The sequence below is a fragment of the Diabrotica virgifera genome, chromosome 7 (assembly GCF_917563875.1).
Source record: "Diabrotica virgifera virgifera chromosome 7, PGI_DIABVI_V3a".
NCBI classification, from domain to species: domain Eukaryota; kingdom Metazoa; phylum Arthropoda; class Insecta; order Coleoptera; family Chrysomelidae; genus Diabrotica; species Diabrotica virgifera.
Genome location: NC_065449.1, coordinates 231,475,807 through 231,499,081, shown reverse-complemented (window position 1 = coordinate 231,499,081; position 23,275 = coordinate 231,475,807). Strand labels below are relative to the sequence as shown.

Here is a 23,275-nt window from a genome sequence, read left to right as displayed (position 1 = left end):
TTTGAAAAAGAAGAATTTATTTAGTGGCTGGTACTTGGTCCAAAACATTCTTTGGCAAATGTCTGTGCAACTAATAAAGGAAAAACCAAGGTTGCATCTGCATAAACCTTAACTGGATGTGCATCTTTTCTAATTTTTCCCCAAGACTTAGCTTCATCTGGTCTGGCTCCTGCATCACTACCGTCAAATTCTGAAGAAGTATTCACAAAGACGGAGTAATCTGCTCCATTTCTCTGAAATAATATTTAAGTACAATAGTTAATTATTACAATGAAAAAGTGACTTTACACACTAAGTTTTTACAAGATTTTTTTCTAAAATATTACTTATTTTTATATAAAACAAAAGGCGCACATAGAACATATTAAAATTTTAAAAAATTTTAATTGATCACAAAAAACTAGATAATTATTAATACACATACCATTAAATTTGCGTTACAGATGTGATGTTTAATAAGGCCACCTCCTAAAATGATCATTCCTGTATGTACAGATTTCATGGCCATTAGATTTAGTCTTCTTAAATCTGGAAAGTAAAATTAAAATTAAATCGTAAGAAAGAACTAAAATGTGTTGTGAAAAAAGAACAAAAAATAAAGAAAATAACATAAGCACAATATGCTGAGCCCATACCTACATTAATATTATAAATCCCATCATATTCAATCACACTTGAAAGCCTCTTTTATTAATAATTCTGTAGTAAATAATACGAAAATGAGGAAAACTGTACAGACAAATCCCATTAGATATTATGGGATATTATACCAGGCCAGACTAGACGAACAACTGACAGAAAAAAAATAGACACAGCATAGGTATAAGGCAAGGAACTCTTTAATCTCACAATGGCGAAGAGAGGTAAAAGTTATAAAATGGGAAATCAAGGAATTACGATCCTCTGCTATACAGGTGATACCATACTGACAGCAGGAAATGAGGAAAACTTACAAAGAATGGTCCATAAGTTCAACATAATAGTAAAGAAAACTAAACATGGTCATCACAGCCCAGACAAAAACAATAGTCATAAGCAAAGAAATTATAGAAGAATGAATACACTATCCAGTTATGGTGATGTAGAAGCAGAGGTAAAAAAACAAATACAGAAAGACAATACAGCAGCAGAATGTCTAAATAATACTAAGACAAGAATCTATAAACCAGCTATAACACCAATAATGAAATACACAGCAGAAATAAGATCTGATACATCCAAAACACAACGGATGCTAGATACAACAGAAATGTGAATACTAAGAAGAATCATGGGAAACGCACTGAGGGATTGAAAATGAAGTGATAAAATCAGAACAGTGGAAAAGACAGGTGAGTGGATACTGAATAGGAAGAGAGACTATAGGGTAGTCAACATAGCAAGAAACAAATCACCATTCGTTAGAAGTATGGGTCGACTATGGAAAATATTGCATGCCTAAGATAGAAAAAGAATGGGAAAACCACACTTATGAAATTGTTAGCACAATATACTGAAATAAAGAAGAAAATATAAGATCTACTTTATAGTTACCTGCAATAATATCCACTACAAGCCCGGGGTTTTTGAAAGAATGCATGAACATCATATCACCAAGACTACCATCAGTCAATGCAGGGCAAAACACGGGAATCTTATTCTTGGCTGCCCAATAATAAACACTATCTTCATGATTAATTTCTTTTCCTAGCCTTTCTATAATTTTACTGGGAGTCCACAGCACACCATCCTTCTGTTCTTTCAACAACTCATCTAAAATTGGTAAAATCCAATTTTCAAAACTACAATAATTGTCATTTGGCACTAATAAGTTCCCAATCCTGTTAATGCCGCATTCTCTTAGAGTTTTGCCATCTAAATGAAAGTCGCCTACAAAAGTAGGAGCGAGACACTTAATGAGATCTTCTTCAACACCACCAGCAGTGGTCACTATACAGTCTACCTAAAATAGCATAAACTAAAGTCAGATCAGAAATAACTGGTATCACATTATAATCTAATATATAAGATAAAGGGCCGGTTGTTCGAACACTAATCAACAATGATCACTATCAAATATTTAATTACTGTCACCAACTACTCTCAGGGCCGGTTGTTCGAACGCTAATCAACAATGATCATTATCAAATATTCAATTACTGTCACCAAAACTGTCAACGTCAACTTTGTTTGGGTTGCTGAAAACATAATTTTATACAATTTTGAGATTTATTATTAATTATGTTAATAATTATTGTTATATTAATTGATTATAGTCTCAGAATTGTAATTAATTATGTTTTTAAAGTTGACATTGACAGTAATTAATTATTTGATAATGATCATTGTTGATTAGCGTTCGAACAACCGGCCCTCAATGTCAACTTTTATTGGGTTGCTGAAAACATAATTGATTATAATTATGAGATTAGTTAATCAATTAACATAACAATTATTAACATAATTGATTAAGTAATTTTATAATTGTAATCAATTATGTTTTCAGCAACCCAAACAAAGTTGACATTGACAGTTGGTGACAGTAATTAAATATTTGATAATGATCATTGTTGATTAGCGTTCGAACAACCGGCCCAAAATCTATCAAATTATTATTTAACTAAATTGAGGAAACTGATTGAATATCCATTTGCTGTAACTATCAAATCAACCTTCCCAACAAAAACTGTTGTAAACTCATTTTTGAATTATTATCGAATTAAACAAGAAAAAAATTGATACTGAAGAAATAAAGGAAGACAATGTAATACATGAAGGAGAAGAAAATTTAGAGCTAGAGCGAAGTAGAGAAGAAGTAATAGAAGGATTATCAAATATAAAAATAGATAAGGTATGTGGAGATGCTGAAACTGAATCAAAAATGGTTAAATAACATGGGAGAAGAAGGAATAGACTGGCTATGGAAAATATATAAAGAGGGGTGGGAAAAACAATAAATCCCTAAAGACTGGCAGAACATGTCAATATTCAAAAAAGGAGAACAATGTAAACTGCGATAACTATAGAGCTATATATCTGTCATTGGTATGCTTTAAAATATATTCGAAAATAATAGAGAAGAAACTAAGACAAGAAGTAGAAATGGAATTGAGATAAGAACAAGCAGCATTTAGAGTAGGAAGACAGACAAATGACAAAATATATCATTAATAACGTAATGGAGAGAAGCATAGATAAGAGGGAAAAACTAGTCTTAACATTCATAGACTTAAGAGCAGCAATTGACATGATAGAAAGAAAAATTATTGGGAAATACTTGAGGAAAACCAATATACCAAATACATAGATAAAAATTATAGATAGTACTTACAAAAAGGTAAAAAATAATAGGGGAAAAATCGGAAAAGAGGTATCGAACAAGGAGATAGTCTCAGCCCTTTGCTATTCATAATAACAGTAATGAACTACTTGATAAGAAATACTAGAGTAAGAACCAATCAACTACAACCAATAATAGGATACCATAAATTATAGCCCTGTCAGACTTCATTAGAATACAAAGATTGCGATGGGCCGAACATGTGATAAGAATGGGAGAGGATAGGCTACCAAAAAGAGCACTGAATGCTAGAATGCAGGGAAAAAGACAGGTTGGAAAGCCAAGAAAGCGCTCGGAAGACACAGTAAGAAGCGACGCACAAGCTCTTTTAGGAATCCATACAGGAGAAGAGCAGCCACATACAAGCAAGGGTGGAGGCAAAAAATAAAGGAGGCCAAGGCTCAATTTGAGCTGTAGTGCCGTAGAAGAGGAATAAATTACAGCCAGTAACAATACAGTTTTTAATGTATGCAGATCACATAGTACTAATAGCGGATTCCGAGAACAAAATGCAGAAACCAATGGATATACGTGTGGAACAACTAGAAAAGATAAAAATAAAAAAATCGAGGAAAACAGTAAGATAATAGGTTTGTTCCAACTCGATACAAAACCGTTCTTGAACAGTTACAAGTATGCGCAGTAATGAGAAATGTGTTACTGTGCATATTTATTCGTTATTGTGCATGCACGTAACGATTCAAGGGCGGTTTTGTATTGAGTTGGAACAAACCTATGATAATCAGCAACAAAGAAGATAAGGAAGCTAATGAAATAAAGATAAAATGTAAAAACTCAGTATTGGAAATTGTTACAACTTACGAACACCTGGGAAGTATAATTACTAGTGACAGAAAAATAGACTGGGAAATAAAAAATAGAGTAAGGAAAGCAAACAAGTTATACTATGTGTTAGCCCCAATAGGTACTGGGAAAAGAGAACTTACACGAGAGACTTCTTCTTTCTCGAAACTCCTTATGCCCCTCAGGGGAGTCGGAGACACGAGAGACAAGGATAAAAATATATAAATTAAGATTAAGCAACAAGACTATTGGAGATGGAGAATTGGCAATCCAAAATCAATAATGAATAAAATGGCAGAGACAAATGAATTGGTTTTGGGCATCTGATGGGGATGCAACCCAACAGAATTACAAGAACACTCCACAAAGCAACGAATATCATAAAAAGGAAAAGGAAAATTGCCGGCAGTAGGAAAGTCATGTGGTCGATAAACGCTGCCGATTAGAAAGAAATACAAACACTGTTTATAAACACTTTTCTCTGTCACTCTGGGGGGGGGGGGAACAGTTTTAGATTGTTGCGGGTAGTCTAGGTATTATGTGTATGTGAAATAAACCATAATGTATCCAATCTTACACAAAAGTAACAAAAACATGGAAAGCTTTGTTCAGAACTGTGATGTTACCAATGGAACCTTGGAAATGAATTATTCTTACCATTTTTTGCTTAACTAAAAACTTAATAGTTTCTCTTAATCCACTAGATATTAAATTAGAAGTATATCCTAAAAATATTGTACAACTATTCTTAACAACTGTAAATTCATCGTCATTATCCACAAACTTTTCTTCGGGAATTGGCTGCTTTCTACACTCCAACATTTTATTAACTTCTTCAACAGCTAGACCAAAATTTGTAGCTTGAAATCCACTTTTTAGGTAACTTTGCAGAAGTTTATCATAATGTAATCCTTCATTCCAGTTATATCCAGACACCCTGTCATTCAAAAAGGAAAGATTTGTTGTCTTTTTTAAAACAGCTTCATTCAGTTCTAGCATTAACGAATTTGCCATTTTTCTTATAAATTAATTTAATTATTTAAAAAAACAACTACACTAATTTATTGACACACCTCAAAAGTGAGGTTACCGAATGTTTTCTAATGTTATTCTTCTTTTCTTCCACTTCAAGAACTCTTAATGTCTAGATTTTTGGTAATAATAGCACTAGAGCAATAAAATATTATTGAAGTTGATACACCCACATTCCACATTGAAAGGAATTTGTTCCTGCTAAAAAATTATAAATACACCAATGCTGGAAGAATGCCATATATTTAAAAGAATTCAAATCCAATACATACCGGTATCAAATTTAACATTTTTTTACGCGATTAATTTTGATTCACATGAGGTCCAGGGCTAAAAGCTGATGATTTTTAAAAATAAAAACGAAAATATATTTATTTATTAGCTCGACAGGCAAAATATACAGTGAAATAGAAATAAGCGTGAGTACATTTTGAGATTTTTCTCTTTACCAAGTTCTATTAGGTTTTCACCCAATCTGCGACCTCTAAAGTAGAACCGGAAGTCGATATTTGAAATCTTCGTGTACCTTTGCGTTGATTTCATTAATTTTGAGTCATTTTTGCCAAACTTCCTGTCATAAATTTTTTAAACGGAATATGACATCAAAACCGGAACTAAATATTCGAGCTCGGCTTTTCATTGCGCGATGATTGATAAATTGATATATCACGTATGTAGCTACTATTTCTGCGACTATAATGTGGCACTTCCGATTACACCTTTATTTTAACCGGAAGTAATAGAAAAACCAGAAATTTATATTTATATATTCTCGTCTTGCTAATGCGCGTCGATAAATATAACGCTTGTACCATTTCTACGACTTTAAAACACTAGGTACTTCCGGTTGCAACTCTGTAACCGGAAATCGAGGTTAAATTTCTCACCTTTAATACCATCCTTAGTCATTATAAGCTCTCACTGGGCACCTCATTTGACATTCTATTAGTTTTAACATTCTAATAACGTGTAGAAATTATACTCGCGGACAGACAGACAGACGGCATGATTCCAAAAGTATACAGTATGGTGCAAATGAAAGCAATAAATTCGTTATTTCGTAAACCTGCGACTTTAAGAAAAAATCCCGAACAGGTCCATTTTTATTTTTAAATTATGACATTTTGGCATATATGTCATACTAGTGACGTCATCCATCTGGGCGTGATGACGTAATCAATGATTTTTAAATGAAAAAAGGGATCGTGTGATAGCTCATTTGAAAGTATATTCAATATTCTCTATTCAGTAATGTAAACATTTACATAATTATAAATAATTACATGGTGTCCAAAAAAATTTTTCAAATTAAATTTTTTGACAAAAAAAAAGAAGAATTTATGTAATTTGTTTGAGTCAAAATACATTTTATTGCTGTCAGAAATCAGAAAAAAATGTTTATATCACAAACAAACATTGCTTTTCCTTTAAATTAAATGTTCAAACTTCCAAGATGCAAGTGGTTGGCGGGAGCTGGCATGAACATTGAATTTAATCGAAAAGCAATGTTTATTTGTGAAATAAACAACAGTAAAATGTATTTGTTTTGGGCAACAGTAAAATGTATTTTGAATTTAATAAATTACACACATTCTTCTTTTTTTGTCAAATAATTTAATTAAAAAAAATTTTTGGACACCCTGTACAAATAATTATATAAATGTTTATATTACTAAATAGAGAAATGATGACCTTTCAAATGAGCTAGCACACGACTCCTATTCTCATTTAAAAAAAATCATCGATTACGTCATCACACCCAGATGGATGACGTCACTAGTATGACATATATGCCAAAATATTATAATTTAAAAATAAAAATCGACCTGTTTCGGGATATTTCTCTAAAATCGCTGATTTACGAAATATCGAATGTATTCCTTTCATTTGCACCATACCGTATATTTTGTGATCGTCTTGCTAAGGCGCGTCGAATAATATATCGCTTATACTATTTGGGAGACTTTAAAACAGTACTTTCGGTTGCAACTGTAAAACCGGAAGTCAGAGATATATTATTTATGCTTAGACAACATTTAGGTATGTAAGTATTTACACAAGTATGTATGTAAAGTTACTCAATAGGCACCAATCGTTTATTGCGTACCTATTAAAGGGGAGGGGATTCTCAAGTTGTTTGAGAACTTCATCATCATAATCGGTATTTGCTGTATATTATGTACAAACCTATTTGTGCATCTGTGCAAGATCTGCACAATGTTCTCCTTGATTATGCATTGTTGTAAGTACAAGTAGGTACTCGCTAGTATAAGGCCATTAATATTGTTTATAAACTTTGTCATAAGTTTTAGCGTTGTGCGTAGTAATTTTATTCCTCTATAGTTCAAGGGAAGATGAGTATCTCCCTTTTTAAACATGAGTATTGTGGTGCTAGTTCGCTGTTTACTTGGGATTCTATATGAGAAGAGGATTTTCTGAATTGTGTCAATTTTTGTATTAGATTCTCTCTTCCATATTTTAGCAATCATTTGGTATTCCGTCATGTCCGTAGCTTTTTGTATTCTTTATTTTCTGGAGGGCTGATTGTACGAGTGTTCAACAATTTTTCGTCTTCTACCTTGTACAGTTCAGTGGGATACTCGACTTCCTTCCTAAGTATTTGATTTGTGTCAACTAGTCTATTAATTTCTTTCCTTGTGATCGGATCCACCTCCACATCTGTTTCTGTAGACCATGGAAGTCGTTCTCTATCCTTTTGGAAAAGGTTTCCCAGTATTGGTCTTTTGTTTGTCTCAACAAAGTCAATGTTTCATTTTCGGTACTTAGCGTACTATTCTGGTGCTCTTTTTTTTATTGGCTTTAGGATTAGACCATGCGGCCAGAAACAAAGTAAATAGTACATACATAAACATAATATATCTTATCTAAACTATCTAATTAGTAATCTAAGTTAAGGTTGTCTAAGTCTGACCGACCTTTTTGTTAAGAATAGATATAATAAACATTTTATTTTCAAAGTGAATTTTTGCTAAATTAATCTTAATAAAAATTTTGTGATAAGGACAAGGGTCACACTTTTCTCATTCAAGGGTTTTTCTTTTTTCTTAATAATTATTGATTACCTACATACCCACCCCACACGGTAAGGCAGGCATGTAGGCAGGGCCGGATTAAGGCACGGGCCAACTGGGCCGCGGCCCAGGGCGGCAAAATTTTGGGGCGGCGGATTTGAGAAAAAAAAAGTGTAATTATTTTTGATTGATTATAAAGCTTTATTATCGATTATCAAGACCAGTGAACCTGAGCATTAAATATTAAAAAACTATTTTATTGTTTATTATTTATTTATAACGCGACACTCTGCGCGGTGTAATGTGTCGCAGTACACTACGCTACGCCACTCTATCCAAGTGAGTCGAAGGGGCGAGGCGGCAGTCTGTATCGTACGCTACGCACGGGAAATTTAGTTGTGGGATCGTAGTAGTTGCTAGCATTGGCTGATGGCAGGCGTCTTGTCGCCTTGCCGCTTCCCTCCCCCCACCAACTCCATCACCGCCACGCGCCATTGTCATTCGGTTGTCTGGTCTCAACTCCACGTACTGCAGTCTGTCTAACTGTTTAGGTTTAACGTTTTTGTAATTTGTTTTGAGCGGAGTAACATTTTGAAATTGTAACTTGTGAGGTAAGAAATATTTATTTGTTTATAGTAATGGTAATGTAAGTTAATATAGACCGCGCTCTAGCGGTCGCAATTTTTGACCGATTTTCTTCAAATTCGGCACACGCACACACTTTCCTTTTTGCAATATCTCGGCTAAGTTATTTAGCCAAAAGAATCCCATAACATTTACCCCCTTTTTGGGGGGGTTTTACCCCAAAATTTTGGTTTTTGGGGCCCGTATGGGAAAAATTCTTCTTTATGTTTTAAATTCGTGTAGAGCATATTTTTCTGAAAATGTTAAGGCAAATTTCGATTTTCTAGCTAATTCCGTTCTCTATAAGGAAAAATGTAATTCGGCATGTTGCCATACGTATAGGTTTCACAATGAGTTGAATAAGTAATGGAAGGAAATTCGCTTCCCTCATTTTTTCGCTTCATTTTTCCTGTCGTATCGTACTACAGTTTTGAATTATACAGATATTCTTTTTTTTACAGTCAGACCTTTACTTCCGATGTCATTGATGCTATAACAAGCAGCTGTACAAATGGATGGACGCAAACGGCTCAGTGGGTGGCAATACAAAAAAGTAGCCGAAGAGAAGAAAAAAAAATTGACAGAAGTTGTAAATAAAACTGCGAAGCTTGATACATTTTTTACAAGAAGTAACCTACCAGTGCCACCAGAACCAGTGCTTTTAGAAAGTGTCAAAGAATTTTGTGAAGTAGAACTAGAAGTATGTTCCATATTAACGCCTTCAGCTTCAACAGCTTCAGCATCAGTGCCTTCAGCTTTAACATCAACCCCTCCAGCTTCAGCATCAGCCCCTTCAGCTTCAACATCAACCCCTTTAGCTTCAGCATCAGCCCCTCCGGTTTCAACATCAACCCCTTCAGCTTCAGCATCAACCCCTTCAGCTTCACCCTCAACCCCTTCAGCATCAGCACCTTCAGCTTCGTCATGTGTTGATACTGACAAGATCAAACCAGCTATATCCGAATTAACTTTTGTTGTTGACGAGATTGAAGATCAATTAACAGTCTCTGAACCTGACTCTTCTGTCCATTTGAAACCAAATTATGATCCTGCTTTATGGATAGTGAATGAAGAGACGCGGGAATATTTTGTTAAAAATGGATGGAATCAAAATAAAGATTGCGATTTTAAAAAATCTGAAAGGCAATATCCAGACAGGAAAAGAGTGTTGGCTAAATGGCTATTCGACAGAAAACTTGCAAATGGCGAAATTGTAAATAGAGATTTCTTGATTTACTCACCAAGTTTAGGCTCTTTGTTCTGTGGTCCATGCAAATTGTTTAGTTCGACCTCTACTCAGTTTACTGAAAATGGGTTCAGTGATTGGAAACATGCATCAGCGAGAATAAAAGAGCATGAAAACTCGCACGTTCACTACAATAGTGTAATAGTATACAAACAAAGAGCAGAAGCAGCCGGGAGGATCGATAAGCTTCTACAAAACCAAGTGGAAGAAGAAATAAGGTATTGGAAGGCAGTTCTCCAGAGAGTGGTGGCCGTAATAAAAAAACTTGCCTCGCGTGGTCTTGCCTTTAGGGGGACTGACGAAAAATTTGGTTCTTTTTCAAATGGCAACTATATGATGTGCTTGGAGCTGATTGCCGAATTTGATCCATTTTTGAAAGCACACATTGAAAAATATGGGAAAGCGGGTAAAGGCAAACAGTCATACCTATCATCAACCATTTGTGAAGAACTCATCGAAATAATGGCAAAAACCGTTATTGATACAATTTTGAATGATGCTAAGAAAAGCAAGTACTATTCTATAATAGTAGATTCCACCCCTGATGTAACACACATTGATCAATTGTCTTTCATATTAAGGTATGTGAATGAATTGGGAATCCCTGAAGAACATTTTGTTGAATTTATGAAAAATCAAGGTCATACAGGTGAAGAACTAGTGAACTCAGTGCTTTCTTTCCTACAGTCGAAAGGATTGGACATACAAAACTGTAGGGGACAGTCCTATGACAACGCGTCAAATATGTCAGGAATGTACTCGGGGTTGCAGGCAAGACTTAAAGAAAAGAATCCCTTGATATTTTATGTGCCTCCCACATAACAATTTCATGTTCTTAGTAGATTCATAGAACATACTTTTCAGAAAAAGTATATACTAAGAATATGCGTAATTACCATTGCGAATGTGCAGAGCACATACTGAGTATATACTACATTACAGTACTTAAACGTTCTATGTATATACTTAGAATGTACTACCGCACTTCTTCTCAGTATATACCAAGAATATACTTTTTAGGATATTCTAAGAAGGTGCTATAAACCTTCTATTTATATACTTAGAATGTACTACCTCACATCTTTTAGTATATAGGAAGAATGTACTTTTTAGTATATGGGAAGAATATTACAAGGAAGTGCTATATTGCTCAGAAGCATGTTTTCAGCATCACCGAATCTCATCCTAGGTTCTACTTTCTACTAAATTTACATATTACATATGAGAATGTAGTTAGTACATTCTACAATATTACTTAAAAAGTAAATATAAAATATTATATAAATTTTAGTTAGTTATATCAATATTATATAGGTAAGTAGGTATATATATTTAGTTATTATGTGCATATAAAAATAAAAATGCTGAATATATAAATTTATATATTCATATTCATATACCTATCGTACCCAAATAAATATTATGTAACATATGTATGTAAATAACTAAAATTTATATGTTGCTTATATGTACCTATATACATACTTACTATTTAAGTAATATTGAAGTACCAAAATGAATTTTTTATTTGTAAGTTGACAGCAAACAAAATAAAACGTTTAATTATGCATGTTCCTATTCCTGGTTGAAATACTTGGTCTTCCTCACAACACAGCATAGACATTGTTAGTGTTAAGTGTAGACACAAATGCCAAATGCCTATTCAGTAACTATTTTCATATTTTGTATTTTTCCTTTGTTCCCAACCCCCTACCCGCTAACCCCTATGCAGGTATGCAGCGGTCGTTTCCGCTTTGTTTGTGCCGGTTGTGGGTTTTGGCTCAGCCACACAGCTTACCTGAATGTCAATTCCATGTAAAAATAAAATTCTTCATAAGAATACTCAATAAACTTAATCAAAATAGTAAATGCATTTCAGTTATGAAAGCGAAACGACAATTTCTCCTTTTTCGTTAATACAATTAATTCTTAAACATTTTTACCATACAATTAAAACAATTTTAAATAATGAATTCGGTAGTTTAATTAATAGTACCTACATACATAAATTTTTAAATTTCATTAATTATTCTTAACGAAGTTGATAATCTATAGGCTAACATTATTCTTCCTATACATACATATATATTATTTTTAAGATATTTTAAAAGTATCTACTTATAAGTATGTGTTAAGTATGTACTTATAAGTATGTGCTAAGAATATTCGGTAAAAGTATATTCTGAGAATAGTATCTACTTATAAGTATGTGTTAAGAATGTACTTATAAGTATGTGCTAAGAATATTCGGTAAAGGTACATTCTAAGAATAAACTTTTACGAATATTCCGAGTTAACTACGTACACGAATGTACTCAGTATATTCGGTACGAGAATATACTTTAAAGTATGTGCAAAGAACATGAAATTTAGAATGTTTTTTAAGGTACATGCTATGCTTGTACTACGCATATACTAAAAAGAATATACTCTGACGAATGTTGGTAGTATATGCTTAGAACATGATGCGAACATCATTGTTATGTGGGCTTGTTCAGCGCATTCACTAAATTTAGTGGGATCAAGCGCAGCAGAATGCTGTTCTCTTGCAAAACATTTCTTTGATCTCTTGCAAGGATTGTACAATTTTTTCTCGTCTTCTACGCACAGGTGGAATCTTCTTCTGTCAAATTTCACGGCCACAGGAAAGGACAAGAACACGTCGTTGAAGTCTCTCAGTGTTACAAGATGGTCTGCAAGGGAAGAAGCTTGCAAAAGCCTTAATAAAGACTACAAACCCATGGTCAAGACGCTGATAGACATGACTTCAAGCAATCATGAAAACAAACAGACACAATCCAAAGCCAAAGGGTTGTTGCGAAAACTAATGTCTCTAGAAACATGTTTCATGGCAGCCCTTTGGGGAGATGTACTTCAAAAATTTAATTCAGTCAGTGAAAAGATCCAGGCTGAAAATATGACCGTGGACAGCGTTGTAATCCTGTACAACTCACTCACAGAGTATGTGATGAACATGAAAGACATGTTTACCCACTATAAGAAAGAGGGCGAAAAAAAACTGCAAATTGCGCAAGGTGAAATGAGACAGAACGATGAGCCAGAACTTCCACAAGAGACGCAGCCGCAGGTGCAGCAAGATTTTGATCGCCCAAAAAGAAAGGCGAAAAGAAAGAGGTTCTTTGATGAATCTTCACCCTAACAACACACAACATTCCAGGAATGTACTACCAAAGTTCTATCAATATTTGAATGTCCTGGACATTTAGGGAACATTCGGTGAACATCTGTTTAAATTATTCCTGGAATGTTACCATAAGACATTCTGTGAACATACTACCAATGTTCCTATATTTTAAGTTGCGAAATAATACATACGTGTAAGAGATACAACATTACTTATAACATACCAGACAAACTAAGTGACATTTTAGGCCTACAGTGCAATAATATGTCAAATTTAAAGAGTTTCCCAAGATTATAAACATACAAATGTAATAAAAATTATTGTTCGCGAATATTCAATTTGGAATGCGATTTTGTTAATAAAAAAAATACTTATAACTTATGCAAAACCCAAGAGAGGCATTTATATTTATTTCTTTTGCGTTCATTTTCAAATTCGCCGTGCATATATTTTTGTGCATGGCGCTTGAGAGGGCATCACGTGACTAAAAACGACCAACCAACGACCTCGCTTCGGCCATCTTGGCATCTTCATCTTGGCGACCTTGCCTTGCCGTGGATTGTTTTTAGTTGTTTGTATTATTTGTGCTTTTTAAGAATATTTTTTTAATTCGGATACTTTTATAATAGCTTTAATAGTATTATTAACATAGTGCATAAAATGGTGTCCTGTTTTTAACGCAGTTGGAGTAGCAGAAACAAATGTAGATAAAAAAATCTGCAGGAATAACGTTTCAATTATGACAGAAGCTCCAAACAAATGACTGAATGAAAAGCCCTATTAAAAGGTTAGTATGCAAATATGTAAACGAAAGCATGCCCTGTATTTCAGAAAATAAATTAATACTATTAATACCCTAATAATACTATTCATAAAAAATCTTTTAAGTAACGTAGATATAACAAAGTGAATAAAAGGCATAAATCAGAAGAATTATTATTTTATTTTATAAGTTAATAATTGGTCATATCCATTTATTATTTTAATAATAATTGTGAATAAGCCACAAACTTCGCTTATTCCTAACTAAAATAGTAAATAGAGATAGGTAATAACAAAAGGATTTATAAAACTAAAATAATTCTTTTTGCGTTTTTGCTAGTGTATGCGTTTATAAATAGGATGGTAGACCACACACTATAATATGTGTCGATAGATATCAAACTCGCCCAAGTCCAGTATTGCTCATTTAAGATATTATTTATTTGTTAAATTCAGTAAGAAATTTCGATTCTTTTCGTGTATATCAATACTACCTAAGTCCTCGGCTTCTTAAAGAAATTATGCGCAGAAGTTGATCGATTTTATCACTCCTACCTAAGTTACACGCACGTTTCAAATCATACGCACAGAAAAACCTCATTATCTCAAAAACGTTTATTCGTGACTTAGGCATTTTTGATATGTATCGACACATATGCAGTACCAACTAATGAATACACAGAATATTATAGTCGATTTGCTAAACTCAGTCTCAGTACTAATTACTGTAATTTTGGCAAAATTGGCCAAAAACAAAAAAAATTACCTACTAAAATCACTAGCCAGTTGTGTCTGAGTTTGGGGAACCGACTATACTAATAAACAATTTCTAAGCTGTTTTATAATAATTTTGTGAGTTCATTAATCATATTTTTTATTTAAAACTAAAATTTGTTAATAATGCTTAGTAATGCATATATTTTGTATTTTTAGCTTTCCAGAAGATCCTGCGAAGAAGACATGAAGTATAGATCAGATTTGTTAATAGAGGAGTATGTTCAAAACACTTTTTAGAAAAAGATATTGACAGAACTTCACTTTCATCTGTTCGTTTGAGAGACTGTGCTGTTCCAATAGCTTATGTCACACAGGTATATGCATAATAATACAGTCCGTACAATATAGATACTGTTGTAATTCATTATCTACATCGGAGATCTAAGTTGACATTGTTGCCCAACTACAAAAAATTTTTGAATTCATTTTAAGTCAAATATATCACATAATTATTGCGAAGTAGATTATACAACAAAACAGATTAATATTCAATGTAAATAAATAAAAACATCAGAAATCGAAAACAAGAATTAAGGTATAATCTTATGTTACAGTTATTAAGGTACCAAGGGTATTATAGGGATATACGTTGACCGAAAGCGTTATTATTATAATACCTGTGGTGCCTTCAACGTTTAATGCCCGACTAAATTATTCTTTATATGCGAAAAATTTGAATGAATTTTGAATTGATTAGTTTTTAAAGGAAAGACCAAGACCAGACCAAGGAAAAGCTGGAACACTAGTGTAAACGAAATACTCAAGAAAAGAGGAACATCGTGGCAAGAAGCAAAAGTTTTAGCAGCAGATAGGAAGAAGTGGCGTAAATTTGCAGAGAGTATTATATAAAGGAGGAATCCTCGACACCTAATATGGTAAAAGAGGCAACCGATTATGTATGTATGTATGTATGTAGTTTTTAAATAAGTACATTTACCAGTAACAGTAGTAACGTAATTGTGGTAACCATAGTTTTACTTAGGTTGATATTTGTCAACTTGACAGTATCTAAGTCGTTATTTAAATTTAATGCCCAAGGGCGTTATATCGTACTTAACAGACTTCGAAATGTCATTATTTGTCAAATAATGTACCAGTAGGACATTAAAGTAAATAATAAAAACAATAAATATAATGAATACTAAATACTTATTTGTTTGTGAAAAATCTATTTCTTTGTGGCTTTTTTGTAATTAATTATTCTAATGGGGAAATAAGCCACAATTTACTTGAAAAAATAATTTTATTAAGGTTTCTACTTCCACATCGGATGTCGTTGTCAAAATACAAAATGTTCATTATTATTATTTTATTTATTAAATATTATTTATTATTTATTTAAATATTATTTATTTATTTTTTTATTATTATTATTTATGCATATTATTACCTGTAAATAATATTTCTTCTGATTGTTAATTGTAAAGGATAGAAAAATTACCTTTTATTTTATTTTCTTTTAGAATCAGCTGAGAGAAGTGGTCTACAAAAAACCAGAAAGGAAACGGAATATGTGGCTACGAAAAGCAAAAGAAAGGTTTACAAAGCAAATGTGACACATTTTTTTATAATATTTAGGAATGTCAGCAAATTACATTAAAAAATGTATGTAAAGATTTTTTGCAATAAAAATGTTTATATTTATCAAGGATGTATTATTTGGTATGGCCATATATCGTCAGTGATGTGACAGTACCTCCTATCTGTTTTTTTCAAGAGATTTGTAAGATAGACTAAAAACTTGTTTCGGCCACCTCCTGTTTTCATATATTTTTTGACTTGTTTTGCAGTAAATTCAACTATCTATTTACTACAAAAAAGTCAGAATACGTACGAAACCAGAAAGTGACCTTAAAAAATGTTTTTCGTCTCCTGCAAACCTCATGAAAAAACATATAGGAGGTATTGTCACATTACTGACGATATATTTCAGTGAATGTCTAAAAAATATACTGTGAATGTTCAAAGAACGTTCGTAGACATTCATGGAATGTTCTAACAAGACATTCAGTCTAAAAATATACTGTGAATGTCCAAAGAACATTCATGGAATGTTCCAACAAGACATTCAGTCTAAAAAATAGACTGTGAATGTCCAAAGAACATTCGTAGACATTCATGGAATGTTCCAACAGAACATTCTAAGAATATTTAAAATGCTGACACAGCACTTTCCTGGTACTTTCCAGGGACATTCGTGTGCATTTGGGGACATTCCAGGAATGTTTTCAATGTCCTGTGTGTACATTCTAGGAACATTCATGGAATGTTTTGTGTTATTAGGGCAGAAGAAGATGAAGAAAGAACTTATGATGAGGATGATGACATTAGGGGAAATTGTCTTCAACAAAGTTATGACATCATCGTGGAAACACTTCAGTTTCAGTTAGACAAAAGGATCTCTGTGTACACAGACTTCGTTGCAAAGTTTTCATTTCTAACAAAATTAAAGACTCTAACTACCGAAGAAATTACTGCTAACGCGACGTCTTTGCAGAAAATCTATATTGAAGACATTGAAGAGTCAGAGTTTATATGCGAGTGCATCCATCTGAAAGGACTTCTGATCCGAGGAAACTACAAAGAAGCCGAAAAAGACTTTTCACTATCAAACTTGTACAGATTTTTGATAGAAAAAAATCTACAGGACTTGTTTCCCAACGTGGCTATTGGTTTGAAAATGTTTTTGACAACTCCTGCTACAAACTGTTCTGCTGAGAGATCGTTTTCGACCTTGAAAAGAGTAAAAAACTATCTGCGTTCAACAGTGACTCAAGAACGACTCGTCAGCCTGGCTGTTTTAGCCATAGAACATGAACTGACAACAAAACTCGATTTCAGTGCAGTTGTTGATGATTTTTCCAATGCACGTGCAAGAAAGAAGAAGTTTTAAGTTATATTTACTTTAACAAAGCTAATTTAGTGAGTAAGTTATTTGTTTGGATATGTGATTTGTATGCTCTGAACAGTTATATTTCGATGTTGTATATATTTGTTATTATCCTATATTCAATACAGAAATTATCATTTATTTTGCAGTCTTACTCTGTACACCTTTTACTAATTTTAGCCCCTTCCTAACTGTCCTGTTTTTGCCCATAAATCGACAGCAATGACCGATTATGGCTCAAAGCCTGCGGGCACATTCACAGGTGAGCCGTCGCCGAGTAACGAAGCCGAATTTTCACTTCACTCCAAATCAATCATTCTCAGCCAAAATAGTCATAAAACTATAAAAGAATTGTTGAGTTTGGGAATTACGAGCTGCATGATGTTTCACAAAATAATATCAACAACGATTTTATTTACTATTATTGTAATCTTAAGTAATGGAATATCACGGTTGTAGAAAATGGTTTCGTAATTAACGGAGTTTTGTCAAATAGTTTATTTTAATTAATAAAACGCAATTTTAGGACATAGTTTCTTGTTTTCATCATGAGAGGTACTAAAACCATTACAATATCAAGAGACAGTTGAGCGCTGGAAAATGTCCCAAAATGCGTTATTTTGCCTCTAAATTTCAATTTTTTTCGGGGGGGGCGCCCCGGACCCCCCCCCCCCCCCCCGGTGTTGCACCCCCGCTAGGGCGGCAGGCAGACCTCTGGCCCATGGGCGGCAAAAGTGTTAATCCGGCCCTGCATGTAGGCAATCAAAAGGAAAGCATTTAAGGTTACAAGCCTAATCTAGTCATTCTATAACTTAATTAGGTACAGTCATATAGGAAAAACAAAATAAAATCAAAAATACGTTTATCACTCAGTGCCAAAAGATACATAACATTATAGGGACCGTAAACGTTTAAACTTCTTAAATTTTTTGTAAGAATGTCCGAGTGATGTGTGTACTTCTTACAATTAAAAAATATATTATGATCCAAGTCCGCCGTTTCATTGCAAATATCACAAAGATTGTTATCAATTATTTTTATTTTGTATAAATGTGCCGGATAGCAAGCATGTCCAAATTTCATCCGAGATATGGTTGTTATGGAACTTCTCGGATAATCGTAATTTTTAAACCAGTAATTTTTTCGAATATCGGGTTCTAGCAATGTATATCTTGTTAGCGTACGATTCTGGTGCTCTTGCCGCTCGGTATTTAAGGTAAAACTGTTTCTTCTCTTTGAATTTTAGGTATAATGAGCGCGATTGAGTGCCTTTTCGAAGTTTATAAAGCAAATGTATGTAGAGGGATATGCATGTAGAAAGAAACCTCTATAATTCCCAGTTTGTTTCGGAATTGAAACTGTTCATTACTCTCGCCCTAGAACATACACGGGAAACTAAGAAAACCACAAAATCTAAAGTGTTGTATCGAGATATTTCTCAGTTTAAAATGTGTGTCAATTCGTACAATAGGGATATGTCTCCCTATTATCCCCTCAGCAGCCGCGGACCTGGTTTTGACGGTGAGACTCTTCATGCTCCGTTCGCTCATTCTGTGAGGTGAGTACAACCAAGTGTATGCTAAAGACGGCTGAACTCGAGATATTAGATGACATCTAAGTTTTATTAGCCTTCTCTCGGTATAACTCGTTCTACCGGGAGTGACCATGCCATTCCCTACCTTCCCATGGGTCCAGAATTGACCAGGAATAAGCAACTCAGTCATCTAGAAACTATTGAACTTCATCCTTAATAGATCCAGCGAGCGAGATGCAATCAAATAAACGTTTTAAATACATAAATACTAATTGAATCAAGGTCATACTCAAAACGATCAAATCCTTTTTCGAAGTATAGACGTATCAAGAAGACGTATACGTTTTTGTAAAACTGCGAATTTATGTAGAAGAATACGGAAGCAGAACAAAGCCACTCCAGTTGCCAATTCGTTTAGAAATCCAAACTGTTTATCAATCAATTTCTTCTCGTTCATCGCGTACATACGATTCTTCAAAATTCGTGAAAAGAATTTTCGAGGTGTACATCTCATGTCATGGCTTATCGGTCTGATGTCGCTATTATACACTCTGGGCCAAAATTAACCGGCCACCTTAAAAATGGGTCATTTTTGATGTCTTATATCTCCTAAACTTGTTGTCCGATTTAAGTGTTTTTTTAATATGTTATAGCATTATTCCTTGACAATATATCGTTATAATATATTGTTGCTAAACAGGTAAATTTTCGCTTATGTTGGATAATAAAAAAGTTAGGTGCTTTAACAACTAGACATGTTTTTTTATCAATACAGGGTGTTTTTAAAAAATTTTGGCAAAGTATAAGGGGTAATTCTGCATGAAAAAATAATGACAGTTTGCTTTATAAACTTATGTCCGCAAATGCTTCGTTTCCGAGATAGAGGATGTTGACATTTTTCTGACAAACTGATGATTTATTTATTACTTTAAAACCGGTTGAGATATGCAAATGAAATTTAGTGGGTTTTATGATGTAGTTATTGCATATTTTTTGACATACAATTAAGAAGTTAATATTCACCATTGGCGCGCATACGGGTAATATGAGCGCCAATGGTGAATATTAAATGCTTAATTTTATGCCAAAAAAAATGTGCAATAACTACGTCTTTAAACCCACCAAATTTCACGTGCATATCTCAACCGGTTTTAAAATAATAAATAAATCATCAGTTTGTCAGAAAAATTTCAACACCTCCCATCTCGGAAACGAAGCATTTGGGGACATAAGTTTATAAAGCAAACTGTCATTATTGAAGTTATACTTCTTTGGGCGCGATTGAGAGTAAAATTTCATAATACTGCGCGCATGCGCACACAGACAGTATGGCGTTTAGTTGCTAAATCTTTCAAGTTATGTATAAATATATCAGTGCAAGAAAAGTTGTGAAAAGAATATATTAGTGTTTTTAGTAAATATATTTATTATAATTTTTGTGTCTTTGGATTTGTCTTCCTCAGGAGTAAGATGAGTATTATTAAAACATTTTATTGTATATTTATTATAATTCACCTTGTTTGTTACCGTGAATTGTCATTAGGTACGTCCGAACCGATACAGACACAGTCCTCATAGCGTATTTGGTATAGCATTCGGCTAGAGATCGAGAGGTCTTGAGTTCGAATCCGGAGCAATCCTATACTTTTTTTATTTTTTTGAAAGCGGTAAGCACAAAATTAGTTTGGTGTTTAAAAAAAATTAAAACAAACTGTTTAAAGTATATTTATTTTTAAGAAATCATATAATAGAAGTATAACTTCTTACGTGCGTACAAAGTACACACATATTTTTTTTTCATGCAGAATTACCCCTTAAACTTTGCCAAAATGTTTTAAAACACCCTGTATTGATAAAAACATGTCTAGTTGTTAAAGCACCTAACTTTTTTATTATGCAACATAACCGAATGAATCAAAAAACAGAATGTTGAGAAAACATGAGGCTATAGTTGGGTTTTAATTTAAATATTTTATAAATGCTAGAATATTCTACAGGGTGATGCAAACTTTAAGAAAAAAACACAGTTTGATTCGTACATCCGGTATACAATGAAAATTTATCTGTTTAGCAACAATATTATTATAACGATATTGTCAAGGAATAAGGCTATAACATATTAAAAAAATTACAAATCGGACAACAGGTTTAGGAATATAAGACATCAAAAATGACCCATTCTTAAGGTGGACGGTTAATTTTGACCCAGAGTGTATATTCAGATGTATTCTCAGTTTTTTGGCTGCTTTATGAAGAATGGCTCTAACTAATCTTGCGATAACTCACTGCTTTTGTAGATTTGATTGATATGTTCTTCTTAAGCTATTTTGTCTTTAATAGAGAAAACTAATAAAAAAAACAATTCGCAGCTTAAATTACATTGATGCTGACTTGATGCTGTTAAGACTCGATATCTTAACCATAAAATTTGACAATGATTCAATTGACAACGCTCTGCAATCTTGCGTCATTCAATAAAAGTTTTAAAAGCTAAACGTTAACTCGATAAATAAGAAAACAGAAATGTTTAACATATTTTATTGTAGCAAAATGAATAGGTACATATTAAAGATGTTAAAATACAAATAATACAACAATACGACTATTTGCCGTTATTCAGTTAAATCACAATTTAAAATCACAATCTTGATAACATATTTACAATAAAAGTGCATACGTAAATAAATTAGAACTTAAATTTACCAACTAAAAACTAATAAAATCTAAAATACCGTTTCAACAAAACTGATATTCAATCTAATTTTATAAAATATATAAGAATAAAAACACTGAATACGACAGTTTTCTCGTGTATACATTTTTGCGAGTGTCTCATAGGAAGGGGAATATTGCACCTGGATTATGGCAAGTTTTTGGGTTTTAAATAAAAATACAATCACGGACAAAAATATACTCAGTGACATTAGAAGTGTTACACCTAGAAGGAATAATTTCATGATCCTAATTTTTTGGCAACAGAATGGCTATATTTAAAGCATGCTATCATAAAAAAAGCAATGTTTTTTATACTTTTTGTAAAAATGCAGCGAATATCTTTAAATTTTTTTGTGATTTAACAGAAGTAATACAAGATGCTGCATGGAAGTCAACTCCAGATGATAAAAAAATTACCACCCATGGTCATAACATTCCTTTACAAATTAAAGAAATTTTAAATGAAAAAAGAAGAGCTAGAGCCAAATGGCAGCGGTCAAGGAATCCCCGGGATAAAACACAATTAAATCGGTTAACACATGAACTGCGTACAGCTTTAATCCAGGCCCGTAATGAGATTTTTAAATATTACATCTCCAACCTAACACCTAATGACCATTCATTATGGCAAGCGACCAAAAAATTCAAGAGACCAATAACATATATTCCACCAATTAGAAAACCGTATCTAAGCTGGGCAAAAACTGATGAAGAAAAATCAAACACATTAGCACAACACCTCGCCCAGGTATTTAGTCTACATACAGAAGTCAATGCTGAAGATGAAGAAGTATACACATTTCTCGACGCTCCTTGTCAATTATCACTACCACTGAAACCATGTACACCAACAGAGATCTGGAAGGCGATAAATAAAATAAACCCTCATAAGGCTCCAGGTTATGACTTAATTAATGGTGATGTACTAAAGCATTTGCCTAGAAAAGCGATAGTCCTGCTAACTATTGTATATAACAGCATGATAAGACTGTGTCACTTTCCTATTCAATGGAAATACGCACAAATAATTACGATTGCGAAACCGGGCAAACCGCCTACAGAACCCTCCTCCTATCGTCCTATAAGCCTTCTACCAATAATGTCAAAAATTTTCGAAAGACTTCTTTTAGTCCGAATTCTCGAAAAAATAAACATAAATAACATAATACCTGACCATCAATTTGGCTTTCGACAGAACTACTCAACAATACAGCAGCGCCATAGGATTGTAAATTATATAAAAGAAACTTTAGAGGGAAAGAAAATGTGTGCGGCAGTATTCCTTGATGTGGAAAAGGCATTTGATAAGGTGTGGCATAAAGGCCTGTTGTATAAAGTGAAAAAGAATATGCCTAATGAAATATACCTGACATTAAAACCATATCTGAACGAGCG

At 33.2% G+C, this 23,275-nt stretch overlaps 2 protein-coding genes and 1 long non-coding RNA gene across 8 annotated transcripts; 2 read left to right on the top strand and 1 right to left on the bottom strand.

The window, feature by feature from the left end:
- LOC114327256 (probable deoxyhypusine synthase) lies at nt 1–6,069 on the bottom strand. Of its 3 annotated transcripts, none has more exons than XM_050655416.1 (4): nt 6,043–6,069; nt 1,534–1,942; nt 425–528; nt 1–233 (listed from the first exon to the last, which is right to left on the bottom strand). In XM_050655416.1, exons 1-4 carry the CDS (start codon nt 6,052–6,054, stop codon nt 21–23), a joined length of 738 nt encoding a protein of 245 aa, XP_050511373.1. In that variant the 5' UTR covers nt 6,055–6,069; the 3' UTR covers nt 1–20. The 3 variants fall into 3 exon arrangements, with proteins under 3 accessions (XP_050511373.1, XP_028131601.2, XP_028131600.2); XM_028275800.2 differs by lacking the exon at nt 6,043–6,069 and adding an exon at nt 5,428–5,550; XM_028275799.2 differs by lacking the exon at nt 6,043–6,069 and adding an exon at nt 4,781–5,325.
- A 2,275-nt stretch (nt 6,070–8,344) lies between these two features.
- Nucleotides 8,345–12,781, top strand: LOC126888719 (uncharacterized). Its single transcript, XM_050657103.1, has 3 exons — nt 8,345–8,798; nt 9,273–9,874; nt 12,668–12,781. The coding sequence occupies exons 2-3, from the start codon at nt 9,323–9,325 to the stop codon at nt 12,779–12,781; spliced, it is 666 nt and encodes a 221-aa protein (XP_050513060.1). The 5' UTR covers nt 8,345–8,798; nt 9,273–9,322.
- A 908-nt stretch (nt 12,782–13,689) lies between these two features.
- LOC126887723 (uncharacterized) lies at nt 13,690–16,385 on the top strand. 4 transcript variants are annotated; one of them, XR_007699166.1, is made up of 4 exons: nt 13,690–13,989; nt 14,898–15,055; nt 15,448–15,637; nt 16,205–16,385. It is a non-coding gene; the product is annotated as an uncharacterized LOC126887723 (long non-coding RNA). The 4 variants fall into 4 exon arrangements; XR_007699167.1 differs by having other exon boundaries at nt 15,448–15,641; XR_007699168.1 differs by having other exon boundaries at nt 15,448–15,645.
- The last annotated feature ends 6,890 nt before the right edge of the window (nt 16,386–23,275 follow it).

Coding starts and splice junctions, on each gene's coding strand:
- LOC114327256 (XM_028275799.2), bottom strand. CDS start 5,137: ATGGCAAATTCGTTAATGCTAGAACTGAATGAAGCTGTTTTAAAAAAG. Junction 1,943..4,780: donor TTTTAGTTAAGCAAAAAATG/GTAAGAATAATT, acceptor ATGCTATTTTAG/GTAGACTGTATAGTGACCAC. Junction 234..424: donor TCTGTAACGCAAATTTAATG/GTATGTGTATTA, acceptor ATATTATTTCAG/AGAAATGGAGCAGATTACTC.
- LOC126888719 (XM_050657103.1), top strand. CDS start 9,323: ATGGATGGACGCAAACGGCTCAGTGGGTGGCAATACAAAAAAGTAGCC. Junction 9,875..12,667: donor ATGATCCTGCTTTATGGATA/GTGAATGAAGAG, acceptor TTCTACGCACAG/GTGGAATCTTCTTCTGTCAA.